The sequence below is a fragment of the Periophthalmus magnuspinnatus genome, chromosome 13 (assembly GCF_009829125.3).
Source record: "Periophthalmus magnuspinnatus isolate fPerMag1 chromosome 13, fPerMag1.2.pri, whole genome shotgun sequence".
In the NCBI taxonomy this organism is placed as follows: domain Eukaryota; kingdom Metazoa; phylum Chordata; class Actinopteri; order Gobiiformes; family Gobiidae; genus Periophthalmus; species Periophthalmus magnuspinnatus.
Genome location: NC_047138.1, coordinates 18,492,977 through 18,516,036, shown reverse-complemented (window position 1 = coordinate 18,516,036; position 23,060 = coordinate 18,492,977). Strand labels below are relative to the sequence as shown.

The 23,060-nt window shown below is 43.1% G+C and overlaps 1 protein-coding gene across 1 annotated transcript in view; it reads left to right on the top strand.

Annotated features, from left to right (window-relative positions):
* The window catches only part of LOC117379826 (neurobeachin-like), a 398,145-nt gene that overhangs the window by 309,263 nt on the left and 65,822 nt on the right, over positions 1-23,060 (top strand). Inside the window, 2 exon segments of the mRNA XM_055226208.1 lie at positions 1,563-1,675; positions 17,244-17,384. Coding sequence (XP_055082183.1) covers positions 1,563-1,675; positions 17,244-17,384 — 254 coding nt within the window.

The window sequence follows — 23,060 nt, the reverse complement described above, 5'->3', positions numbered from 1 at the left end:
TCTGCCAGGGATGTCTGCAGAAGAAACATCCAGTATTACAATCACGTAGTCCCATACATAGTCCCATACATAGTCCCATACATTGTCCCATACATAGTCCCATACATAGTCCCATACATAGTCCCATACATTGTCCTATACATAGTCTCATACATAGTCCCATACATTGTCCTATACATATTCCCATACATTGTCCTATACATAGTCCCGTACATAGTCCCATACATAGTCCCATACATAGTCCCCTACATTGACCCCTATATTGTCCCATAGTCCCATAGTCCCATAATCCCCCTCGGAATGAAATGATCAGCCTGTTTATTGCTGCGAGAACTCTTCCTATTTCTCTGTTAGCTTTGAGTTGTTAGCCACCACGCTGATGCGTAATCATCCCTAACTCCTCCCACTCGCCCCACATCACACAGATTCATTCTTTCTGTGTTCACATATAAAATACACAAGCACAGTGGACTTTATTCAGGTGTATATTCTGTACAGAGTGGGAGAAGAGCCCAGCACCCAGAGATCACCAGGGGGCACTGTTTATAAAGGGCTATAGTTTGGCCGCATGTTTTTGTTTGGTTTTTTTAGATCTAATTTAGCTTCTTGTTTCAGTTATGATTAAACTCTATATATAGTTTAGATATATGGTTTTAGTCTAGGTTTAGAGTTGGTAGACCTGGTTGAGATCAGTGCTTGTTCATATGGTGGCATGGGTGACGTAGGCTTGTGGGCGGAGTCTTGTACAGACTTGAACTGCTAACTGTGAGGAGGTTTTGAATAGGGCCTCGGAGAGATTGCTAAAATACCTCTTCAGCCATGTTTTTGATGAGGAAATAACATTATAACATCGGAGAACACTCAGAAAGAGTCAACCTTATGTTGTAGAAAGTTCCATGTTTTAAGTTTCTTGTAAATATTTGTTTTTGGTTAAATTCTGGTGTTTCTTCACACAATCATAACATAGATTAAACATGAACTGAATGAACAATGCAATGTAAAGCACTTATATAAGCACTATCTACGCCTCCCTCCCTGTGTGTGTGTGCGCGTGCGTGTGTATGTGTTTCATTGACTGTATAAAAAAGTGGACTACATGTGTCACCCATAGCATTCGGCTCCAGTCAAATGAAGCTCATCGAGGCTAGCAGTTATAGGGGCCAATTTCAAGCCAAGTTTCATATTTGGATTCTACCCCACAACACTGGTTTAACAGGGAGTGGGCACTTAGCAACTCTGTCAATCAAACCTGTCGCTAATGCCAACGGGAGCAAGGAGAGAGGTTATAGGTTACATTATCTGTTATCAATGTTCATATCTTGAGTAACGGGAACAATAGTAATTAAAACACCAGGATCATAGAGAGCGGGTTAATACGAACATTTTAAGACCAAAATGACGAGGCTGACAGCAGCAGTTACAGAGGGGGCACAGTTTTTCAATGTAAAGTGAACATGACCCAGAGTCAATGGAGCCAAAACACGCCCATGATCACTTCCTATTTAGAACATGGAAGCTAGCAGGTTATGTCCATTTATATATACAGTCTGTGGTGTGTACAGGGAGAAGCTACAACGACCTGGGCCAGTACCCCGTGTTCCCCTGGGTCCTGTCCAACTATGACTGTCCCCATCTGGACCTCACACTGCCTGGGAACTTCAGAGATCTGTCAAAGGTAATGTTCCTACTTATATCAGGGTATTCAGTGTGTAGTGGACACACATATGTTTGTGGGTTCTTAAGGTTTTCTGGTTAGGATCTTTATGGGGAAAGCAGTTTCAGTGAACACAGAGGTTGTATTACTTAGCGCTGTTTACAATGACAAGGTCTGTGAACTGAATCTTGAATCTTGCAGTTTCTGTTTTGCCGTATTTGATATATCTTAAAATTAGGCCTGAGGATTATATAGACATGTATTCATCACCTGTAACTTGGCCTTGTGGCGTGAGCTGGTTGTCTCCATGGGGATTGACACATTTAAAGGCATACTGTTGAACATTTCAGGTAAAGCATTACATATTTCCATGGAGACAAGCCAGAAAAGTTACATAGATGAGATATTTTACCAAAATAGTCAATTCAACAAGCTTCTCTCACGCATTAGATTTGTAATTGACAAGTCAGACCTCATTAAATTAAGATGTGTTCAAGTTTGAAGAAAGTGCTGTTTGATTTGAGGGTCTCTCATGAACTCTGAGAGAGCGTTTTTAGAATAACCTCTGCTGCCTATGCCACGCTGGGTCCTGCTCTTCTAAATGAACCTGGAGTCAAGGACATGCAGACATGTGGTGATGGAGGTCAGGCTCACATAAAATCTATCTTACATTGTTTTAACCTAACAGATACAGACAAACGAGAATAGCTTTTTGAAACGATGGACTTTAGCATGTAGATTCTGACAGGTACAGACAGTGGAGGTGGTGTTGAAGAGGAGGAGATGGAGAGGTTGAGGAAGCTAATGGGTCTGCTGTGGAATAGAATTGGAGTTCAAACTCTAAATGAAGAGCGTAAAATAGCATGATGTGACCCACATTAGCCTACAGGTATCAGAAGGTCTTCAACTATTACCATATGGGTATCAGAAGGTTGTCAACCATTACTGCAAGGGTATCAGAAGGTCCCCACACATTAGCATACGGGTATCAGAAGGTCCTCCACCGTTAGCATACAGATATCAGAAGGTTCTTCTCTATTAGCATATCTGATTTTTTCTGTCTTAAAAATGTGAAAAGTCTTTATTTATCTTATGCATTCTGAGCATCCTAATTATTCACAGTGATGAGTTTATGAATACTTTTTACAGCTCTCAGAAACCAGAGCGGAGTCTTGCTGCAACGGTAAAGCAACTAAAATCTAGCATGCTAACGCGCACTTCTGATTATCCAATAATAAAATGTTTTATAATTAGAAGCACACAGCACAAAGCTGACTTATTTTGACCTCAAGAGCTGCTTATTCTGTGCGTGTGTGGGTGGGTGTGGGGGTGTGTGCGTGTGGGTGTGTGTGTGCGTGTGTGTATGTGTGTGTGTGGTTGTGTTGTGAGCATGGGCCCTTGTGCACCCTCTGGCCCAAGGGAGACAGTTATGTATTGTAATGTATTCGGTGACATGGCGGCTCCGTGCTGTTTACAGGCCCGAGCTGCCTTCATTAGCATGGGTTCAGAGCCAGGGCCTCCTGACAGTTGTCCTTGGACCCCTGGGGGCCCGTCCGCCCCAAAGTTCACAGATACACTGCACTTTTCGTCTGGATGCCTTTGTGCTGGAACAGATCACAGCACACATAGTCCATTAGAGCAGGTGGGCACAGCTGTACAGACGTTAGGAGAAGTACTGTGTTCAGAGTGAATGTGATGATCTGTCTCAGATAGGACTAGGAGTTAGTATTCCTTTAAAGAGGGGGTATTTTGTAAAAATAGATTTTGACTTTCTACCATGTTGTTGGTGTAATCCTCAGTTGTTCAGGTCTGATCCATAGTAAAAGAAAAAAATTCAAATCTGTCCCTGGAAAGACGTTGCGCTGCTCATCTAAGAGACTTTTTCAGTTTCTCCCATGTTATAATGTTCTCTCATCAAAAATATGCCTGAAGAGGTTTTAGATGCCATTCATGCATGTTTGAGTAATTTAGCGGTCTGTCCTGGGCCATATTCGGTTAGTAGTATGAGCCTGTACAAGGTTCCACCCACAAACAACAACAACAACAACAACAACAACAAAAAACTTTATTTATAAAGTGCTTTTCATACAAGAAAAATGTAACACAAAGTGCTTTACAGTGCATTAAAATCAGTCCCACCCACCGAACCCACCCAACCACCCCACAGCCAAACAACCCAACCCCAACACATCAATAAACACAACCAGACAACCCCCCACCCCAACACACACTCCCACCCCCCACCCCAACACATGTTAAAATACCTTTGGTTTCATTAAAATATGTTTAAGTGCCATAGGCTGGATAAATATGAAACAGATGAGAGAGCGCCACCAGAGGAACCATCTGCACCAGGAGCAGGGTCACCAGCAGCCACAGGACACTAGCCCAGGGCCCAGAGAAGAGATGAGGTCAAGACCAAACCACCAGGGCCCAAGAGTCAGGGCCCACGAGCCACAGCCAACCACAGCTCCCGGTGCAGAGGGCTCCTCAGAGGAAAGACTGGCAAATCTAAAATTATTAAAAACAGTAAAATAACTCAAAGCTAAACAAGTAAGTAAAACATAAGTAAAACATGGATATCAACATAAACGCACTAGCCAGCCTAAATAAGCCTAAATAAATAGAGAAGTAAACTAAAATGATAAATACTAATCAAAAGCTATGCTAAAAAGATGGGTCTTGAGCCTGCTTTTAAAAACCTGAATGTTCTCTGCGGCCCTGAGGTCCTCCGGCAGGCTGTTCCATAGACGGGGGCCATAAAACTGGAAAGAGGCCTCTCCATGAGTGTGTGTCCTGACTTTGGGGATGACTAGGAGCCTGCTGCCGGAGGAGCGCAGGGGCCGCGAGGGTTCATAGGATAAAAGCAGTTATGTAAGATAAGAAGGCCCAAGACCATTAAGACATTTAAAAACCAGTAAAAGAACTTTAAAATCGATCCTGAAACACACAGGGAGCCAATGCAGGGATTCTAAAACCGGTGTAATGTGGTCCCGCCCCCTGGTCTTAGTCAGGACACGTGCTGCTGAATTTTGTAATAATTGTAGACCTGAAATAGCCTTTTTGGGAAGACCAGAGAGCAGGGCATTACAGTAGTCAATACGACTGGTGATAAAAGCATGCATCAGCGTCTCTGTGTTGGCCCGAGAGAGAATGGGACAGACTTTGGCTATGTTTTTTCAAATGGTAAAAAAACAATTTTTGTGATGTTTTTAATGTGTGGAATAAAAGTCAGCTCAGAGTCAAAAATAATGCCCAGGTTTCTTACTTGTGATGATGGATTAAAAGACTATGACTGTAATTTGGGTAAAAGTTTCTCTCTCTGGGCCTCACCCATGCTTCCACACAACAATTCTCTATAAATATACAAAAACATCATACAAAACTGTATATAGCAACTTGACAAACCTGATGTCATGTGCAACAGTTTCATTAGTGGGATGCACGCTGATTGTGTTGTGATAGTGCTGTGAAGGGAGAGTGACTTTGCATGGAGAGCAAAGGGAGGGGGGTCAGTTTCGTTAGAAACTAAAATGAAATTTCTAAAACATGTTAATACGTTATTTGGGGCAAATATAGCATTTTAAACAACAATAAAAGCTAACACAGTGATGTAAATATGTTATGTATTATGAAATAAAGTGGATTGGATGTATTAGCAGTTACCCCATAGAAGTAAAATACCCATTCTTTAAAGGTGTACTATGTAATTTTTCTAACGCAGTAACAGCTCAGTGGAGAACCTCACCACCTTTTGTCATATGTATGTGCTTTGTAAAAGGGTGCAGTGTAATTTGATATCTCACTTTTCACTCTGTCCCATAATCTTAAACTGATTCAAACAGTATTCAGATGGGTGTGATTTGTACTCTCACTCACTTCACTAACTCATTCTGCCTCTGGTGTGGTTTTCTTTGGCTTCATGTTCTTTGTGTCACTCGGCTTACTTGTCAGAAGGAGCTCGGACTGATCTGAACTTTGAATCATGTTGTTCATCTACTAATAAAGGAGTTGCATCATGTCACCCAGATTTTTACCCCCATAATGTGATAAATACCTGCCTACCACATTGAGTCTAAACTGGGACTAACCCTGGACCTAAACCTGCATCAGGACCAAACCAAGTCTACATAATGACTGAACCATGAATGAACATTACCATACTACATATACCTCTGTCCCTTGGTATTGGACATTCACTCCTTCAAAACTTCAGACTTTTATGAATGGACTAACTCATTGTGAACCGCAGCAGAGGCTGATGCCATTTGCATGAGTGTGTGGTTTTTCAGACAGGCCCTGAACGCTTCACCTCTGCTCATGTCTCCCGTCAATCAACTCTCTCATAACAAACTATTCAAACTTTTCAGTCAATTACACCCAATTACAGCACACCCAGTCAAAGCATTCGCCTGCATTGGCCTTATGCAACCACAGCTCTTTCCCACGTCGGGGTGAGTGTGTGTATATATCACACACACAGACTCACATATATATATATATATATATATATATATATATATATATATATATATATATATATATATATATATAAATCTCATCCTCACTCTGAGAGTGTTTTTAGTGTTTTCCTGCTGCCTATGCCGCTAGGTTTCGTTACAGATACAGACAAAGAATAGAATCCGCCCTTCGTGGATGATCTCATCCTTTTTCCATGCTCGGGTCCACTACCAGAAGCCTGGGAGCTTGAGGGTTCTGCAAAGTGTCTTTGCTGTTCCTTGTACTCAACTTTTCTGGACTGAGACATCGGATCTAGATCTGGGTCTTGTTGGTTGGGATAGATTTAGGTCTTGTCTGGTGGGGTAGATCTGGGTCTTGTCTTGTGGTGGGGTGGATCTGGGTCTTATCTAGTGGGATAGATCTGGGTCTTGTCTGGTGGCGGGGTGTATCTGGGTCTTATCTGGTGGGGTAGATCTGGGTCTTGTCTGGTGGGTTAGATCTGGGTCTTGTCGGGGGGGTAGATCTGCCTCTTGTGTTGGTGGGATGGCTCTAGGTCTTGTCTGGTGGGGTAGATCTGGGTCTTGTCTGGTGGTGGGGTGGATCTGGGTCTTATCTGGTGGGGTAGATCTGGGTCTTGCCTGGTGGGGTAGATCTGGGTCTTGTCTGGTGGTGGGGTGGATCTGGGTCTTGTCTGGTGGGGTAGATCTGGGTCTTGTCTGGTGGGGTAGATCTGGGTCTTGTCTGGTGGTGGGGTGTAGCTGGGTCTTATCTGGTGGGGTAGATCTGGGTCTTGTCTGGTGGTGGGGTGGATCTGGGTCTTGTCTGGCGGGGTGGATCTGGGTCTTGTCTGGTGGTGGGGTGGATCTGGGTCTTGTCTGGTGGGGTAGATCTGGGTCTTGTCTGGTGGTGGGGTGGATCTGGGTCTTGTCTGGTGGGGTAGATCTGGGTCTTGTCTGGTGGGGTAGATCTGGGTCTTGTCTGGTGGTGGGGTGGATCCGGGTCTTGTCTGGTGGGGTAGATCTGGGTCTTGTCTGGTGGGGTAGATCTGGGTCTTGTCTGGGGTGGAATAGATCTCTATTGCTCTACTCTTGTTTTGAGTAGTAAGACCTCTCACTGATTCAGTTTAAAATGTTTTAAGCCTTTTTTTTTTTTTAACCAGAGGAGAACAAATACTAAATATGCATGATTAGTTAACAAGGGTGCCAAAAATTCAATACAGATGTTTCCATGGAAATAGAAAGTTAAAACCATACTGCGGTACATTCTCCATAGAGATGGATATGTTTTAGGAGAGGCCTTCCTCCAGGCCAAATAAGAGCCAAGTATGTGGAGCCTCCACACACAGTGAACATACAGAAAAACTAAATATGCAGGGTTTGTGCCTTAAACATGTGTGAATGAAACAAAACACAACTCCAGGTATGTCTGTGATGACCAGAAGATCAGAGAATAGCCTAATATGGGCACTTATAGTCAGTTACAATATAAAGGCTTGTGAACTATTCAAACCGTTCAAATCAAATGAATATTCTCATTCTTGTTGTTCACATTTCTCGTGTGGTATGGACATGACAGACAACATTGTTACAAATGTGGGAACTTCATTAACTTTCACACATAGATTTGTGCCAAAACACGTAGACAGAATAATCCAGAGCCTGGGCCTGGTCAGGACTTGGATGGGAGACTGCTGGTAATACCAGGTGGCACAGTAGGGCGCCAGTGGCAAACCGTTCATTGTGTCCTTAGGCAAGACACTTCACATTCCACATTGCCTAGTATGACAGTGGTGTGTGTGTGAGTGTGTTGGTGGTGCTTGAGGGACTGATGGCATAGATTGGCAGCCTCACTATCGTCAGTCTGCCCCAGGACAGCTGTGGCTACAATAGTATCTTGTGGAGTGTGGAGTGAATGAATAATGCTCTGTAAAGCTCTGTGGGTGTCATGAAAGGTGCTATATACAAAAATCTAATGAAAATGAGCACAAAGTAGGCACCCAGTGAACCATGAAGAGCCATGAGGAGGCATGAGGAGGCGCCCCAGGGTAGACACAGCACATACTTTTGTGTCAGACTCTCACACAACTGTTTAATGACATTCTAATGGTTATTCCTCTGAGTGACAGGTGCTGATAGACAGGGCGACTGGGCTACTGAGCGGTGTGACATAATGGCATGAGAAAACTAATCGTGTTGTGACAGATTAGTTATAAAAGAAGAGATAAGTTTTAATGTTGCAATTCACAGTTTACATTTAGGTGTTAAAGAATGATCCCAGTGCTAGAAGTATCATAAGTATCAGTAAAAGTATTCAAGTAATGAGTAACGTTGGAGGTCAAAGAGGTAGAGGTGCGGTGAGTCCGCGGCTCATTTGAGTAACACTGTGAGAAGACCCAGCTACATGGATCCAGACACATATCCCTCGTGCACAGGCTGAGAGGGCAGGTCAGGGAGCAAATGTTTACAAACTGCCCCATTGTGATCATGTGACCATCTTAAAGTCAAATCCTTCAGTTTAGCACATACACGACAGGCCATGGATCATTTTATTATTAAAACTAAAGCTGGTCTTACACAGTCCTTACAGTACACATCCAATACACACAGAAAAAACCTACTTATGTTTGTAACTTGATTCCATGGAAACACCGTTATAACCTTTTTTCAGTTCAATAAAAACAACCAAAATTTTAAAAAGAGCTTTTATTTTGGTTTATTTTTTGGCTAAAAAGTTGCATACTGTGGCTTTAAATAGAGTAGGTTGGAGTGTTTGTCCACTGATCTGAAGGTTGGTAGTTTGAATCCAGCTCTCAACATAAACATCATTGGTAGAGCATTCAGATCCACTGAGCCACTGCTTGGCGGTGTGACTCCAGCTCCCACAGATGGCATGTCCTTGGGCAAGACACTTAACCCGCAATTTCCAGACACCTGAAGGTGGCATGTTCATCTGTTCAAACAATTATACACAACTATAAACACCATGGGAATGTCCAACCATCATGCCGCTCAGGAAGGAGATGGGTACTGTGTCCCAGAGATGAACATGCTTTGGTCCAAAATGTGCTTATCAACCCGAGAACAATAGCAAAACACCTTGTAAAGATGCTGGCTGAAGCTGGTAAGAGTGTGTCATTATCCACAGTGAAACGAGTACTGTACCAACATGGGCTGAAAGGCCACTCCGTCCGAAAGAAGCCATTCCTCCAAAAGAAAAAAGCCAGATTACAGTTTGCAAATGCACACAGGGACTAGTACCTTTATTTTTGGAGACATGTCCTGTGGTCTGACGAAACTAAAATTGAACTCTTTGGCCATAATGAGCATTGTTACGTTTTACGTGGGAAGCTTGCAAGCCTGACAACACCATCCCAACTGTGAAATACGGGGATGGCAGCAGCATATTGTGGGGTTGTTATGCTGCAGGAGGGACTAGTGCACTTAACAAAATAGATGGCATCATGAGGAAAGAACATTATGTGGAAATACTGAAGCAACATCTCAAGACATCAGCCAGGAAGTTAAAACTTGGGCGTAAATGTGTCTTTCAAAAGCACAATGACCCAAACCATGCTGCCAAACTGGTTACAAAGTGGCTAAAGAATAACAAAGTCAATGTTTTGGAGTGGCCATCACAAAGCTCTGATTTAAATCCTATTGAAAATGTATGAGCAGACCTGAAAAGGCATGTGCAAGGAGGCCTACAAACTTGGCTCAGTTACACCAGTTCTGTGAGGAGAAATGGGCCAAAATTCCTGCCAAGTATTGTGAGAAGCTTGGGAAAGGATATCCAAAACGTTTGACCCAAGTCATACAGTTCAAAGGCAATGGTACCAAATACTAATAAAATATATGTAAACTTCTGTATTTGAGGAAAGTCATGAAAAATTACCCTAAAAATTCTTCTCTCATTCTTCTGGTATTTAGCAAATAGAAATAATTTTGTTAATCCTAAGTGACCTAAAACTGAAAAAGTTTAGTCTGATTTCATGTCAGACAGTGAGGAAAAAAACGTGTCTTTTTATGTAGTTTATATAAATGTCTGGTTTCAACACAGTGTACATACTATCCAAAATAGTCTGTTAATATTGAACATAATCTATCTACTGTGTAACAACCCTCCCCTCTCTCCCTCCTTCTCTCCCCCCTTCCTTTCTCCCTCTCTGGCTCTCCTCTCCTCTCCCCCTCTCTCCCGCTCTCTCCCTCTCCTCCTCCCGCCCTCTTTCTCCCTCTGTCCTTCTCCTCCTCCACCAGGCAAGAGATAGAGGAGTTTATGTGTTGAGTTGTGAGATGGAGATTGCATTAGACCCAAGTGGCGGCGGCATTGTGCGTCCTCTGTGTTTGACGAGCCAAGCAAAAATGAGCTGTACTTCTCCTGACAGAGCACTGTAGCACAGGCCTGTGTAATGTCATTTATTCTTTGCTCTCAAATGTGATGTGCGTCTCTTTGGGAGGAAGCTCACACATAACAAACACAGCCTGGTTCCTCCGTGTGCTAGAGGGTGATGCTGAGTGGAGGCGAAGCCCACTGCTGATGCTCGTCCCTGGGTTAGAGAGCTGGCCTGCCTCCCTGGGTCAGCCTGGTGCGTTTGTCAGAAACAGTTGTCTTCAAGCCAAGGAGGAGGTATAGGTGTTATGAGAATTATATCATTATATCGTCTTATATAAATCTATATGATGATCCAGTGATATACAGACTATACAAATAAGCACATACATGAAAAACAGAACAAGTTCATTTTAGACAGTTTGGTCCAAGGTTATTACCTTATTCATGAGTTTATAAGCGCTTTTTACAACTCTCAGTGGCGTTGTACAACAACTAGCATGCTAACAGACTTCCTGGTTCAGACAATAAAACACTTTTGAATTAGTTTGAGACAGTACACAGCTGACATATTTTAACCTGAAGACCTGCTTATATAACCTATCTGTACTGGGGTAAGACACATTAGGTACAGGCCCTTTAAAGCCATAGTGTGGAACATTCCAGGTCATATGCCCCTAAGAGTTGAGTGTGATGCAAACTTGATTCATTTAACAGTAATAACAAAGACACTCCTTTGCTTTAACAATGGTGTGATTTCCATATAAAATAGAGGCAAATGAACAAAGTGCTTTAAACCAAAGAAGATGGATTCCCCTGGAAACAAGCCCAGTCACAAGTCAGATCTGTGGAGAGGTGAGCTCACTGCCAAAAATAACACCATAAATAAATAAGTGCTTATACGTATAATGCACATGTAGACAACTGGTTTGCCCAAACTAAATTTCAGCCGATATAACGACCACCCGATACTGTATATGGATCAACTGATATATGGACCACCCGATATGTGGATCAAATAATATATGGACCACCTGATTTATGGCTGCTACAATGATTCCATCAGTTGTATCTGTGAAGTAATGGTGTAGCTCCCTCTGTGGCCTGGTTGGTATTGCATGTTTCTGTCGTCACTGTGTAATGATGGGGAGAGTTAAAGCTGTAACAAACATGAGGCAGTGACAGAACACACCTGTGGCATGTTGATGTTGGCTGAATTTTATTCCTGATACCCTGCCTGTCACAACCAAATCTGTGTTGAAGTGTCTTGCCACTGAACACAGCAGTATTCAGCATTCTGGTATGTGGGTGAATACTGTGCTACTGAACTGGAAAATAAAAACATGATTAGAGGCATCGGACCAAACCTTCAATGTATTTACAGGATCTCACCAGAGATACAGGTTTGCCATAAAAGTATTCAAATGAGAAGTATTGCTGTTTCAAATCCTGCTTAAGCTTATACTGTTACAGTAACCCTGGATATAACTACACACACTGCACCCTCTCTTGGGGTAATGTGATTGCTTGCAAAAGGTAGGGCATCTGGTCTAAAAATGACTTTTGTCGATATCAGATGGTTAATTTTCTTCTGTATATTTACTTTGCCATTATCACAGAAATCTCATGGCGGCCCTTGTCTCCTTTAGCCTGGTTCAACCTTTTTCACCTCCCCCGGGACACACCACTGTTCTGTACTTTATCCAGCTTTTTCAGTTCCAATACTGATTTTGATATTATAGCTTTAAGTATCTGCTGGTACACAATATCAACCAATACCAGAGCAGAGACTGAAAATAGCATCATTTATTTCCTTTAATCAAAAATAAAATAAGACAAATCTGATCCAAATGTGCTTTGCAACTGTTACTTCTCTCTGAAATAAGATAAATTCTATAAAACATTGAGCCTTTCGGGGCCTATTATGACCTGTAAATAGTTTTATCTATTTATATGTCCAACCAAGATGTCGACTGAAGCGATATTTGGAAGCTGATATCCGATCCAGCAAAATGTTACCAGTATCAGATCGATACTATTTCTCCCGTTTTATTTTCTCATTGGTGATACTCGTAGGATTCAGCAGCATCGCCTAGTCATTTTAGTACAATTGAAAAATAAATCTGCTATTGCTCATGTGATGTGCTGTTTCCCATCAGAGGTGCCGACAGCTGCACAGCTCTGTGTTGGCCACCGCAGTTTTCTAACACAGAAGTCAGCAGACTTGTTTCTTTTATTAAGTCGTTTTTGATGAATATTGTAATTTCAAATGTCCAAATTCTAACATAATCTGTAACACCCATGGATTATTATAAGTACAGAGCAGACACAAGCACAATATGTCTGCTTTAACCCAGGTCCTGGTGGCGTTGTGGCACTTTTACAGGGTGTGATGGAGCTCTGCGGTCTCCGCGCGCTCAGCCCGGGCCCACCCGTCACACGGAGCCCATTATCAGCCTGTAAATCCACGCACATGCCCGTAAATGTCTGCTCCGCTCAAGCTAACACGCTAACACCAGAGCCGCCGCCATGTTGGATCGTCAAGTGTCTGGGCAAAGCGATATGTTTCATTTAGGATCCGTAAGTGAACCAGTGTGGGCCAGGCTGGTACTGGGTATGTTCATTATACAGTACAGGCAGTGAAGGGGTTAACAAGAAGTCTTTTGAATTTGATATTTTCAGACAAGTATGAAGGAGCAAACATGATATACGTGGAAATAATGGTCATATCTTTGCGGCCCCTGTTGACAGCCTTGGAGCGTAGAATTCTCACAAATAAAACAAAAAATACAAAACCCATCCAGACACGGGGAGAAACATGCAAAACTCCACACAGAAAAGCCTGGGTGACCTGGGGATCGAACCAAGCCTTCTTGCTGTGAGGCATGAGTGTTGCCACTCAGCCACCGTGCTGCCTACACACAAAAACAAACAGGAAAATCAAACAACAGGAAAAATCAGACAAAACAAGAAAAATCAGCCAGGCGAGGGGGGTGGAGGAGGGCCAGGCGAGGAGGAGGAAGACCAGGTGAGGAGAAGGAGAGCCGGCCAGGTGAGGAGGATGAGAGCCAGGCGAGGAGGAGAGGGAGGCAGGTGGAGGAGGGCCAGGCGGGGAGGAGGAGAGGGTCCAGCTGTCATCAGGGCATCTGAAAGAGTTACACTCCACAGGGGGAGTGGGACAGGGGACAACATGTGAATAGCATTGCTGATGAGAAAATAGGACAAAGCAGAGGATAGTGCTCAGGTTGCCATACTTCCCCCAGCTAGTTATCTCCTACTGCAGCTTATCTTTTCCCGGGTTTTAATGTCACTCCGTAACTGCCTCACTAAGTAACCTGGTCATAAGCTATACTGAAGAGGAAGGTTTTAAGCCTGGTCTTAAATACAGAGACTGTGGGGGCCTGTTTAACATCAGCAGGGAGTTGATTCCATAGCACAGGAGCTTGGTAACTGAATGCTCTCCCTCCCACTGTACTTTTGGACACTCTAGGAACCACTAATAGTCCTGCATTCTGAGAGCAGAGTGCTCTGTTTGGCTGGTACGGGACAATAGCATCTTGCAGATAGGATGGGACCATACCGTTTAGGGTTTTGTATGTCAGGAGGAGGACTTTGAATTTGATTCTAAGCTCAACAGGAAGCCAGTGCAGATAGTTTAGTACAGGACTGATGTGGTCTCTTCTTTTAGTTCCTGTTAGGACTCTGGCCGCTGCATTTTGGACCAACTGGAGGCTCCTTATAGTACTTTTGGGGCAGGCGGCGAGCAGAGAACTACAGTAATCAAGTCTGGAAGTAACAAATGCATGGATGAGTTTTTCAGCATCGTTTTTAGGTAAAATATTTCAAATTTTAATTATATTTCACAGGTGAAAGTATGCGGTTTTACAAGCTAGGTTTATATGGGCTGTGAATGAGAGATTTTGATCAAATAGGACTCCAAGATTTTTTACAGTAGGGCTAGAAGCAATACTCACATTGTCGAGTGAGATTATCTGGTGAGAGTATCATACCTTTTAATTTACCCTGTCGAGGGCCACATAAAATGATGTGGAGGGCCACATTTGGCCCGCGGGCCTTGAGTTTTACACATGTGACATAGACTGATACTCATTCTCTGAGTATGGAGTCTATTCCTTAGTATAGAGAAATGTTAGTATCGTGACAACACTTAGTCAAGTGTAGCTTCTTTCTTCTCTGTTTGGGTCTCGCAGGGTGGAGTTTCCTAGCAACATTACATTGACTGAACACAAAAAGTTCAAAATGACCAAGATCTGCCAACTTGACGCTATGCGAATGGAAAACTTCATAATAATTTTTAATATTGTGGGTCTTAGCCTAGGATCAGTGTGGGCTTAGATTTTCTCCGTACTCTCTCAAACTGTATGGCTGATTCCATTGGCATTCACGCCCTCAGTGTCTCAGTATATGAGTCCTCCAGGCTGCAGTAACACCGGGGCTGATGGGAAAGGCAGAGAAAGTGGTTACTTCTGTAATAAATACATAGTTAAAGGCGTTTAGCCCACGAACACATGAAAAGGTCTATAGACATACAGTCCCACTTACGGCTCTGCTGTGGTGGAGTAATGGACCATCTGAGGTTAGTGAGGTAGCCCTTCACTTACAAGGATGTTAAGTAGGAAATAGTGTTAGCATGTCAAACTACTGTTACCATAATGCTAACAAGGGCCAGAGCTTGTCTAATTTACACAATTTTCTTTGACAAATGCATAAAATAAAATGATGAAAGCTTTTTTTTGCTCAATGAATGTTACTTATGAATAAATGATGTTTGCATTTAAAGAGTCAGTTGTGGAAATTATGAGGTGAAGGATTCAAAATATGTTGATATATGCTGATACTAAATATGGTGATGCAGTATCGCCATCATGGTCTGCAGTACCGATATATCACCAAGAGTATTTTTTGGCTTTAAATGACTCTGAGTTTGAACAATGAACTTTTTATTGACATAGTAAATAGATCAGCTCTGTTCTGTAAACTGGACTTGATCTTTAACCATGTTCTAGTCATTTCTTGTCATTGACCCTCCGAAGTTGTAATTTCTTATTTTCATGACACCATTTTGCCGATCTATGCCCGTTTTCACCTGCACCAGTACATGCCCACTGTGACATATGCACTTCCTTCTCCAGTTTTAATCAGTGATACTCACAGGGTTTGGCAGCATTGCGTAGTCATGTTGGTACAAATGAAAAAATGGACTGTCCGTTAGAGTAATGTGCACAGCGACGTCAGCTCCCATTGGGCACTGTAGTTTTCTAATGTGGATGTCAGTGAATTTGTTTCTTTTATTAATTTGTTTTAGATGAATATTGTCATTCAAAATGTGCAAATTATAATGATCCACAGGTGTCAAAGATTATAAATATAGAGACACAAGCACAATAGGGCTGATTTAAGTAATCTATGGCAGACATTGAGTTAAGTTGTTAAGTCATTTGATACATCAGAAGTAATGAGCTACTACAGTGCAGTACTCACATATACAGATCTTAAGTTATCTTTTGTTACTCCCCTCACACTGCCCTGAAACTGAGCTGATGACTCTGATGTGTGTTGATTGCTGGTAACAGGTATCTTGTACTATTAGTATATTGTGCATATTTAAGTTGATGGTGGAAACTGGAGTTGTCAAATTTAAACCCATTCAGAACAAGCAGAACATGCAAACACCACACAATACAAAACAAGGTTCAGGAACTGTTTCAAACTATTCTATTCACTCAGCCCTTCGTTTCATAACAGGTGATATATTTAAAACCTGTCATTGTGCACTCTATGAAAAAGGAGGTTTGCCATTGTGCTATCTGTCAGAAGAGACACAACACTATATATATATATATATATATATATATATATATATATATATATATATATATATATATATATATATATATATATATATATATATATATACACACACACACACACATACATACATACATACATACATACACACACACACACACATACATACATATATATGTATTTCTGTATTTATTTTCAGGGTGCTCATGAAAAGAGTTTTGTCTCTCTCCCTGCAAAAAATAAAGATAAGTGAAGTTTGCTAACATGGCAGTCACGCACACTAAACGTTTCACTGTGCAGGGTAATCTGATGGACGAGCAGGCCGAGCTTTGAGGTCTTGTTGGTGCTTTGTATTCCTTAGCCATCTATCTTGTTCCCTCCCTGCATATCTCCAGTAGCTCTGATGTCCTCCACACTGTTGAGGAACAACCCTGAGGAGATATTTGGGCCTCAGGCAGTGGGCTGAGTGTACAGCAGGTCAGCCAGGGTTAATCTGCCAGGATCAGTAAATGCATTTAACTGGAGACACTCTTATCTGGAGCTCCATTCCCACATGTAGACTGTGTCACACTATAGTCTACTGTAACTTCAGACACAGTTCATGAGATGTGGACGGTCTCTCAGAGCAGATAGATGCATTTGACTTCACAGAGTGAATGTTTTTAACTAGTAATAAACTATAACTTTATTGTTAAATACATACATTGTTCATTGTAAATGACAAAGCTAAATGTCTTTTTCAAGAGTTAGACAAATGGAGCCACTGACTTCTAGTTCAAAAATGCAGAATTGATGGTTACGCCACACAACATTTTTGAACTTTGTGTGTATGACCCAGAGTCAGAATTTCTTGAATAACTGCAAATGAGCAGAGGGCAACGGGCAGGGAAAGGTGCCAGTAATGAAGCTGCTGAGGATAATGCAGAATGATTCAAATTTTTGTTTATATATATTTATTGTGTTTTATTTTCAGCCAATGGGAGCCCTGAACCCCAAGCGTGCAGCCTTCTTCGCTGATCGCTATGACAACTGGAGCGACGAGCAGACCCCTCCTTGTCACTACAGCTCTCACTATTCCTCTGCCAGCTCCGCCCTGCACTGGCTCATACGCACTGTAAGTCCACTGTAAGTCCAGTGATGCCAGCGTGGTTTGTGTCTAGCGTAGCAATCGGACCCAGCTCTAAGCTATAACAACACACCATATTATGTTAAATACAGGGAGATATAATAATATTTAGTTTCACTGTTCTAGAATACATTTTTGTGTAAAGGAGAGTCACCTTCACCTGCTGGAAGTATTTCACTTTTGAATCATGAAGCTTTGCTTCTAACATCCCTGTGATATCTGACGATTATGAACAGTGTGATTGGTCAAACAGGTATCCACATTTTTTGCTGGAGTCCGCCCCTGCAACCTTCTGGCTATAATCAGGGCAGTCCTGTGTGATGTCACATACTCCTTGAACATAGCAAACAACAAAGTTAAATCTGTCAACTGGATAAATCTTGTAGGAGTGAAGACGTTTCGCTGCTCATCCAAGCCACTTCTTCAGTTCTTCAGAACTGAAGAAGCGGCTTGGATGAGCAGCTCCAATCCAGTTGACAGATTTAATTTTGTTGTTTGCTATGAATCAGACTTGGATGACTAAGGGTCTTCACAGAAATACAGCTTGAACAGAAATACAGCGTGAGTGGCCACTGGAGGCAACAACTGCTCAGTTTGTAACAGTTTTGACGTGAAAGCTGCTGACCTCGTTTGGACTAAAGTCGCTGGAAAAGAACGGGGACAGTAGGCAGTACTTTAAAGAACACTATATACAGAGTTTAGCAGCAAAAACAATTGGTTCATTTTTAGTGCCACTGCAAATAGAGACACATACAAGTGTCTCATCCCCAGTATATGGGCCAGCCTCATGTGAATCTCCAGAATTCACTCACTGAGCTGCAGAGGCTGCACTAGCACTGATTCATGATTGGCTGCAGGTGCTGGGGTTTAGGTAGTGACCATTCAGATCAGAGCATTTTAGGTTTAAAAGCAACTGGATTTCTGCATTGAAACTAGAATAAATCAATTGTTATCAGTAAAACCAATGTTTGATTTGAACATGTTTAGCTCATATCTGAGAACACAGATTAGGTCATGTTTATGGAACTTGAATAAAATATTCTACACACCCTACTACTTCTATGGGGTATTAAAGAGGGGGTATTTTACTTCTATGGGGTATTAAAGAGGGGGTATTTTACTTCTATGGGATATTAAAGAGGGTTTATTTTTTTTATTTTTATTTTTTTTACCTCTATTGGGTATTAACTGTAACACATAATATAGTTAGATCACCATGTTGCCTTTTATTGTTTTAAAATGATATGTTCACCAAAAACAACATATTATATAGTTTTCAGTTTTGTTTTTAATGCTCTGGGTCTCCTCTCCCTTTGCTTTCTATGTCAAGTCACGCCCTCTGTCACTATCACAACACAATCAGTGTGCATCCCACTAATGAAACTACCGCACATCACATCAGGTTCGTACAGTTTTATTTTATTTTTTTTTTTATCATGTTTTTGTATATGTATGGAGAATTGTCATGTGAGAACACAGGTGGCGTGGGCTTATGGGCGCAGCATAGACCCCAAGACAGATCGCTAGATTACTCAAATATGCATGGGTGACACCTAAAACCTCTTCAGGCATGTTTTTGATGAGGGAAAAGCATTAGAATATGGTAGAAAGCTCATAAAAGTCAATTTTGCAGAATACCCCCTCTTTAAACAATCCTCAGTTACAATATGGCCCACTGTAATTCACCCCAAATGCCTTTTTTGCATGAGTTCAGACCAGTATGCATCCAGCTCCTCATCTGTCCTTCTGAACGCGCTGATGTCAGTATTGTCAGACTCGATGATGCTGTCTGTTTGAACTCAGACTGTGACATCTCCATCTGATTGGATCTGGGGTCGAACCAATGGATCACCAAAAATACATTTCACAGCCCAGTACCCAGCACGGCACACACGTGGAGCCAAATCAAGACTGGCTGGTAATGATTTACACAGAGCGCGTTGACAGCTACATGTAAGAGGGGAGGAGGGAAGGCAGAAGGAAACGAGGGGGCAGAGGGGGCGGGGCATGTCCATCAGGGTTACTCACCGCTGTCCTCATTTACTCGACACATGTGCTCCATCAGGTCAGAGGGAGCAGGGCATTAAATGGACTCCACTATTGGGTTTAGTTTGTAAGATATAGCTGTAGATTTATGGCAGTGTATTTAATCTGTTTTTAAAGCCACATTATGTAACCTTACATGTTTTTTTTCTCATTTTATTATTTTATATATTTATCTTTATTTATACTGGGGGACCCAATTAGAGCACTTGAGCTCTCTTTTTCATGGGTGCCCTGTTTAAAATACAACACAAACCGAAAAAACAATCAAAACAAATAAGTCCATAAAAACATCAATAACAAGTGCAGGTGTGTGTATAAAAGTTTGTTATCAGATTATTAAATTGCAATTGTGTCACCAACTTGTCCAGTTTTGCTTTTCCTTGGAGCATATTCCATTTTTGTGAAGCAAAATAGCTAGTTTTGCTCAGTTCTGGTGTGGCTCGTCCTTAGCCTTATGCAGTCATGTGATCTGGTGTTAAATGTTCCGGTATCAATAATTAACAAGCAGGTGAGGTATTCTGGCAGTTTTTGAAGTAATCCCTTATAGATAAATTTAATGCAGTGCTGTTCTCTTCTAACAGACAGTGATGGCCAACCCACTTTTTCATATAGCGTACAGTGATGAGTTACAAATCCATCACCTGTAATAAAATGAAGGGCCGAGTGAAATAGTAGATCCAATGGTTTCAAAGCAGAGGCTGAAGTCTGCATATACACCACATCCCCATAATCCAACATGGATAGGAAGGTTGCTTGCACTATTTCTTTTCTGTAACTCATTGGGATACAATATTTCATTGCACTGATAAACAGAAAGAGTCTACTGTACAAATGAGCACAGGGAAAAGACCATTTGAAGTGTGTGCTGTTTCCAGAGCCTATTGTTAACTCAGTTAAAGAGCATTAAATCAGACCTGTTGAGCTTGTGTGTGCTCTTTAGTTATAATCTCTGACACCTGTGGATCATTATGTTATAATTTGCACATTTTAGTAAAGTAGGAAGAGAGTAAGTAAGTAGAAGTAAAACATAGAAATAAAATACCCTCCATTTAATACCCCATAGAAGTAAAATACCCTATGATTGAGATACTGAGGCAGTCTATTGTTGTAGTCCCTTATAAATACATTTGTGCATTGTTTTTTTCTTCTGATAGACACTGATGGCCAATCTACTTTTTCGTACAGTGAACAGTGATGGGTTTCAAATGCATCACCTGTTAAGAAACAGATTATATTTATGTAGATATAATCCACATGTAGATTCTATCTACATTCAATGAGACACAATATTTGTTTTTTAATAAAATGATCATCATGATTTGAAACTGTTACATAATTCAGATATGTTTTTAAAGGGTATGTTTTCATCCAAGATATTTGTAAGTGTTGACTCTTTTATTCGATGGACCATTTAGTGAATGCAAATTTGCATTTTACACATTACTTTTGTTGTATCAATGTTTTTTTTATTGATAATTTAAGATTTTTGAGGACATTTTGGATTTCAATGAAATCTTTGCTGCAGTTTTAAAAGAGCCTGATGTGCAGAGGGCTCACTTGCATGCATCCATCCATCCATCCATTTTCTTCCGCTTATCTGGGGCCGGGTCGCGGGGGCAGCAGTCTAAGCAGGGACTCCCAGACTTCCCTCACCCCGGACACGTCCTCCAGCTCCTCCGGTGGGACCCCAAGGCGTTCCCAGGCCAGCCGAGAGACATAGTCCCTCCAGCGTGTCCTGGGTCTTCCCCGGGGCCTCCTCCCGGTGGGACATGCCCAGAACACCTCCCTAGGGAGGCGTCCAGGAGGCATCCTGAGCAGATGCCCGAGCCACCTCAACTGGTTCCTCTCAACGTGTAGGAGCAGCGGCTCTACTCCGAGCTCCTCCCGTGTGAACGAGCTCCTCGCCCTATCCCTAAGGGTGCGCCCGGCCACTCTGCGGAGGAAGCACATTTCAGCCGCTTGTATCCGCGACCTTGTCCTTTCGGTCATTACCCAGAGCTCATGACCATAGGTGAGGGTAGGAACGTAGATTGACCGGTAAATCGAGAGCTTCGCCTTCCGGCTCAGCTCCTTCTTCACCACAACGGACCGATACAGCGACCGCATCACTGCAGACGTTGCACCGATCCGCCTGTCAATCTCCCGCTCCATCCTTCCCTCACTCGTGAACAAGACCCCGAGATACTTGAACTCCTCCACTTGGGGCAGAGACTCACCACCCACCCGGAGAGAGCAAACCACCTTTTTCCGGTCGAGAACCATGGCCTCGGATTTGGAGGAGCTGATTCTCATCCCAGCTGCTTCACACTCGGCTGCAAACCGCCCCAGTGCCTGTTGCAGGTCCTGGCTCGAAGAAGCCATCAGGACAACATCATCTGCAAACAGCAGAGATGAAATCCTGTGGTTCCCAAACCAGACCCCCTCCGGCCCCTGGCTGCACCTAGAAATTCTGTCCATAAATATAATGAACAGAACCGGTGACAAAGGGCAGCCCTGGCGGAGTCCGACATGCACCGGGAACAGGTCTGACTTACTGCCGGCAATGCGAACACAGCTCCTGCTCTGGTCATACAGGGACCGGACAGCCCGTAGCAAAGAGCCCCGGACCCCATACTCCCAGAGCACCCCCCAAAGGACACCACGAGGGACACGGTCGAATGCCTTCTCCAGATCCACAAAACACATGTGGACTGGTTGGGCAAACTCCCATGAACCCTCGAGGACCCGATGGAGAGTATAGAGCTGGTCCAGTGTTCCACGACCGGGACGAAAACCACACTGCTCCTCCTGAATCCGAGGTTCGACTATCGGTCGGATTCTCCTCTCCAGTACCCTGGAATAGACCTTACTGGGAAGGCTGAGGAGTGTGATTCCCCTATAATTGGAACACACCCTCCGGTCCCCCTTCTTATACAGAGGGACCACCACCCCGGTCTGCCATTCCACAGGTACTGTCCCCGACTGCCAAGCGATGTTGCAGAGACGTGTCAACCAAGACAGCCCCACAACATCCAGAGACTTGAGGTACTCAGGACGGATCTCGTCCACCCCCGGAGCCTTGCCACCGAGGAGCTTGCCAACCACCTCAGTGACTTCAGCCAGGGTGATGGACGAGTCCGCCTCTGGGTCCCCAGTTTCGGCTTCCTCCTCAGAAGACGTGACAGTGGGATTGAGGAGATCCTCAAAGTATTCCTTCCACCGCCCGACAACATCCCCAGTCGAGGTCAGCAGCTCTCCACCCGCACTGCAAACAGTGTTGGTGAAGCACTGCTTCCCCCTCCTGAGGCGTCGGACGGTTTGCCAGAATCTCTTTGAGGCCGTCCGATAGTCCTCCTCCATGGCCTCCCCGAACTCCTCCCAACCCCGAGTTTTTGCCTCTGTGACTGCCCGAGGGCTTCGCCTGACGTTCCCAGCAGACCCTCACAATGCGCTTGGGCCTGCCAGGTCTGTCCGGCTTCCTCCTCTGCCAGCGGATCCAACTCACCACCAGGTGGTGATCAGTTCACAGCTCAGCCCCTCTCTTCACCCGAGTGTCCAAGACACGTGGTCGGAGGTCAGATGACACGACAACAAAGTCGATCATCGACCTCCGACCTAGAGTGTCCTGGTGCCACGTGC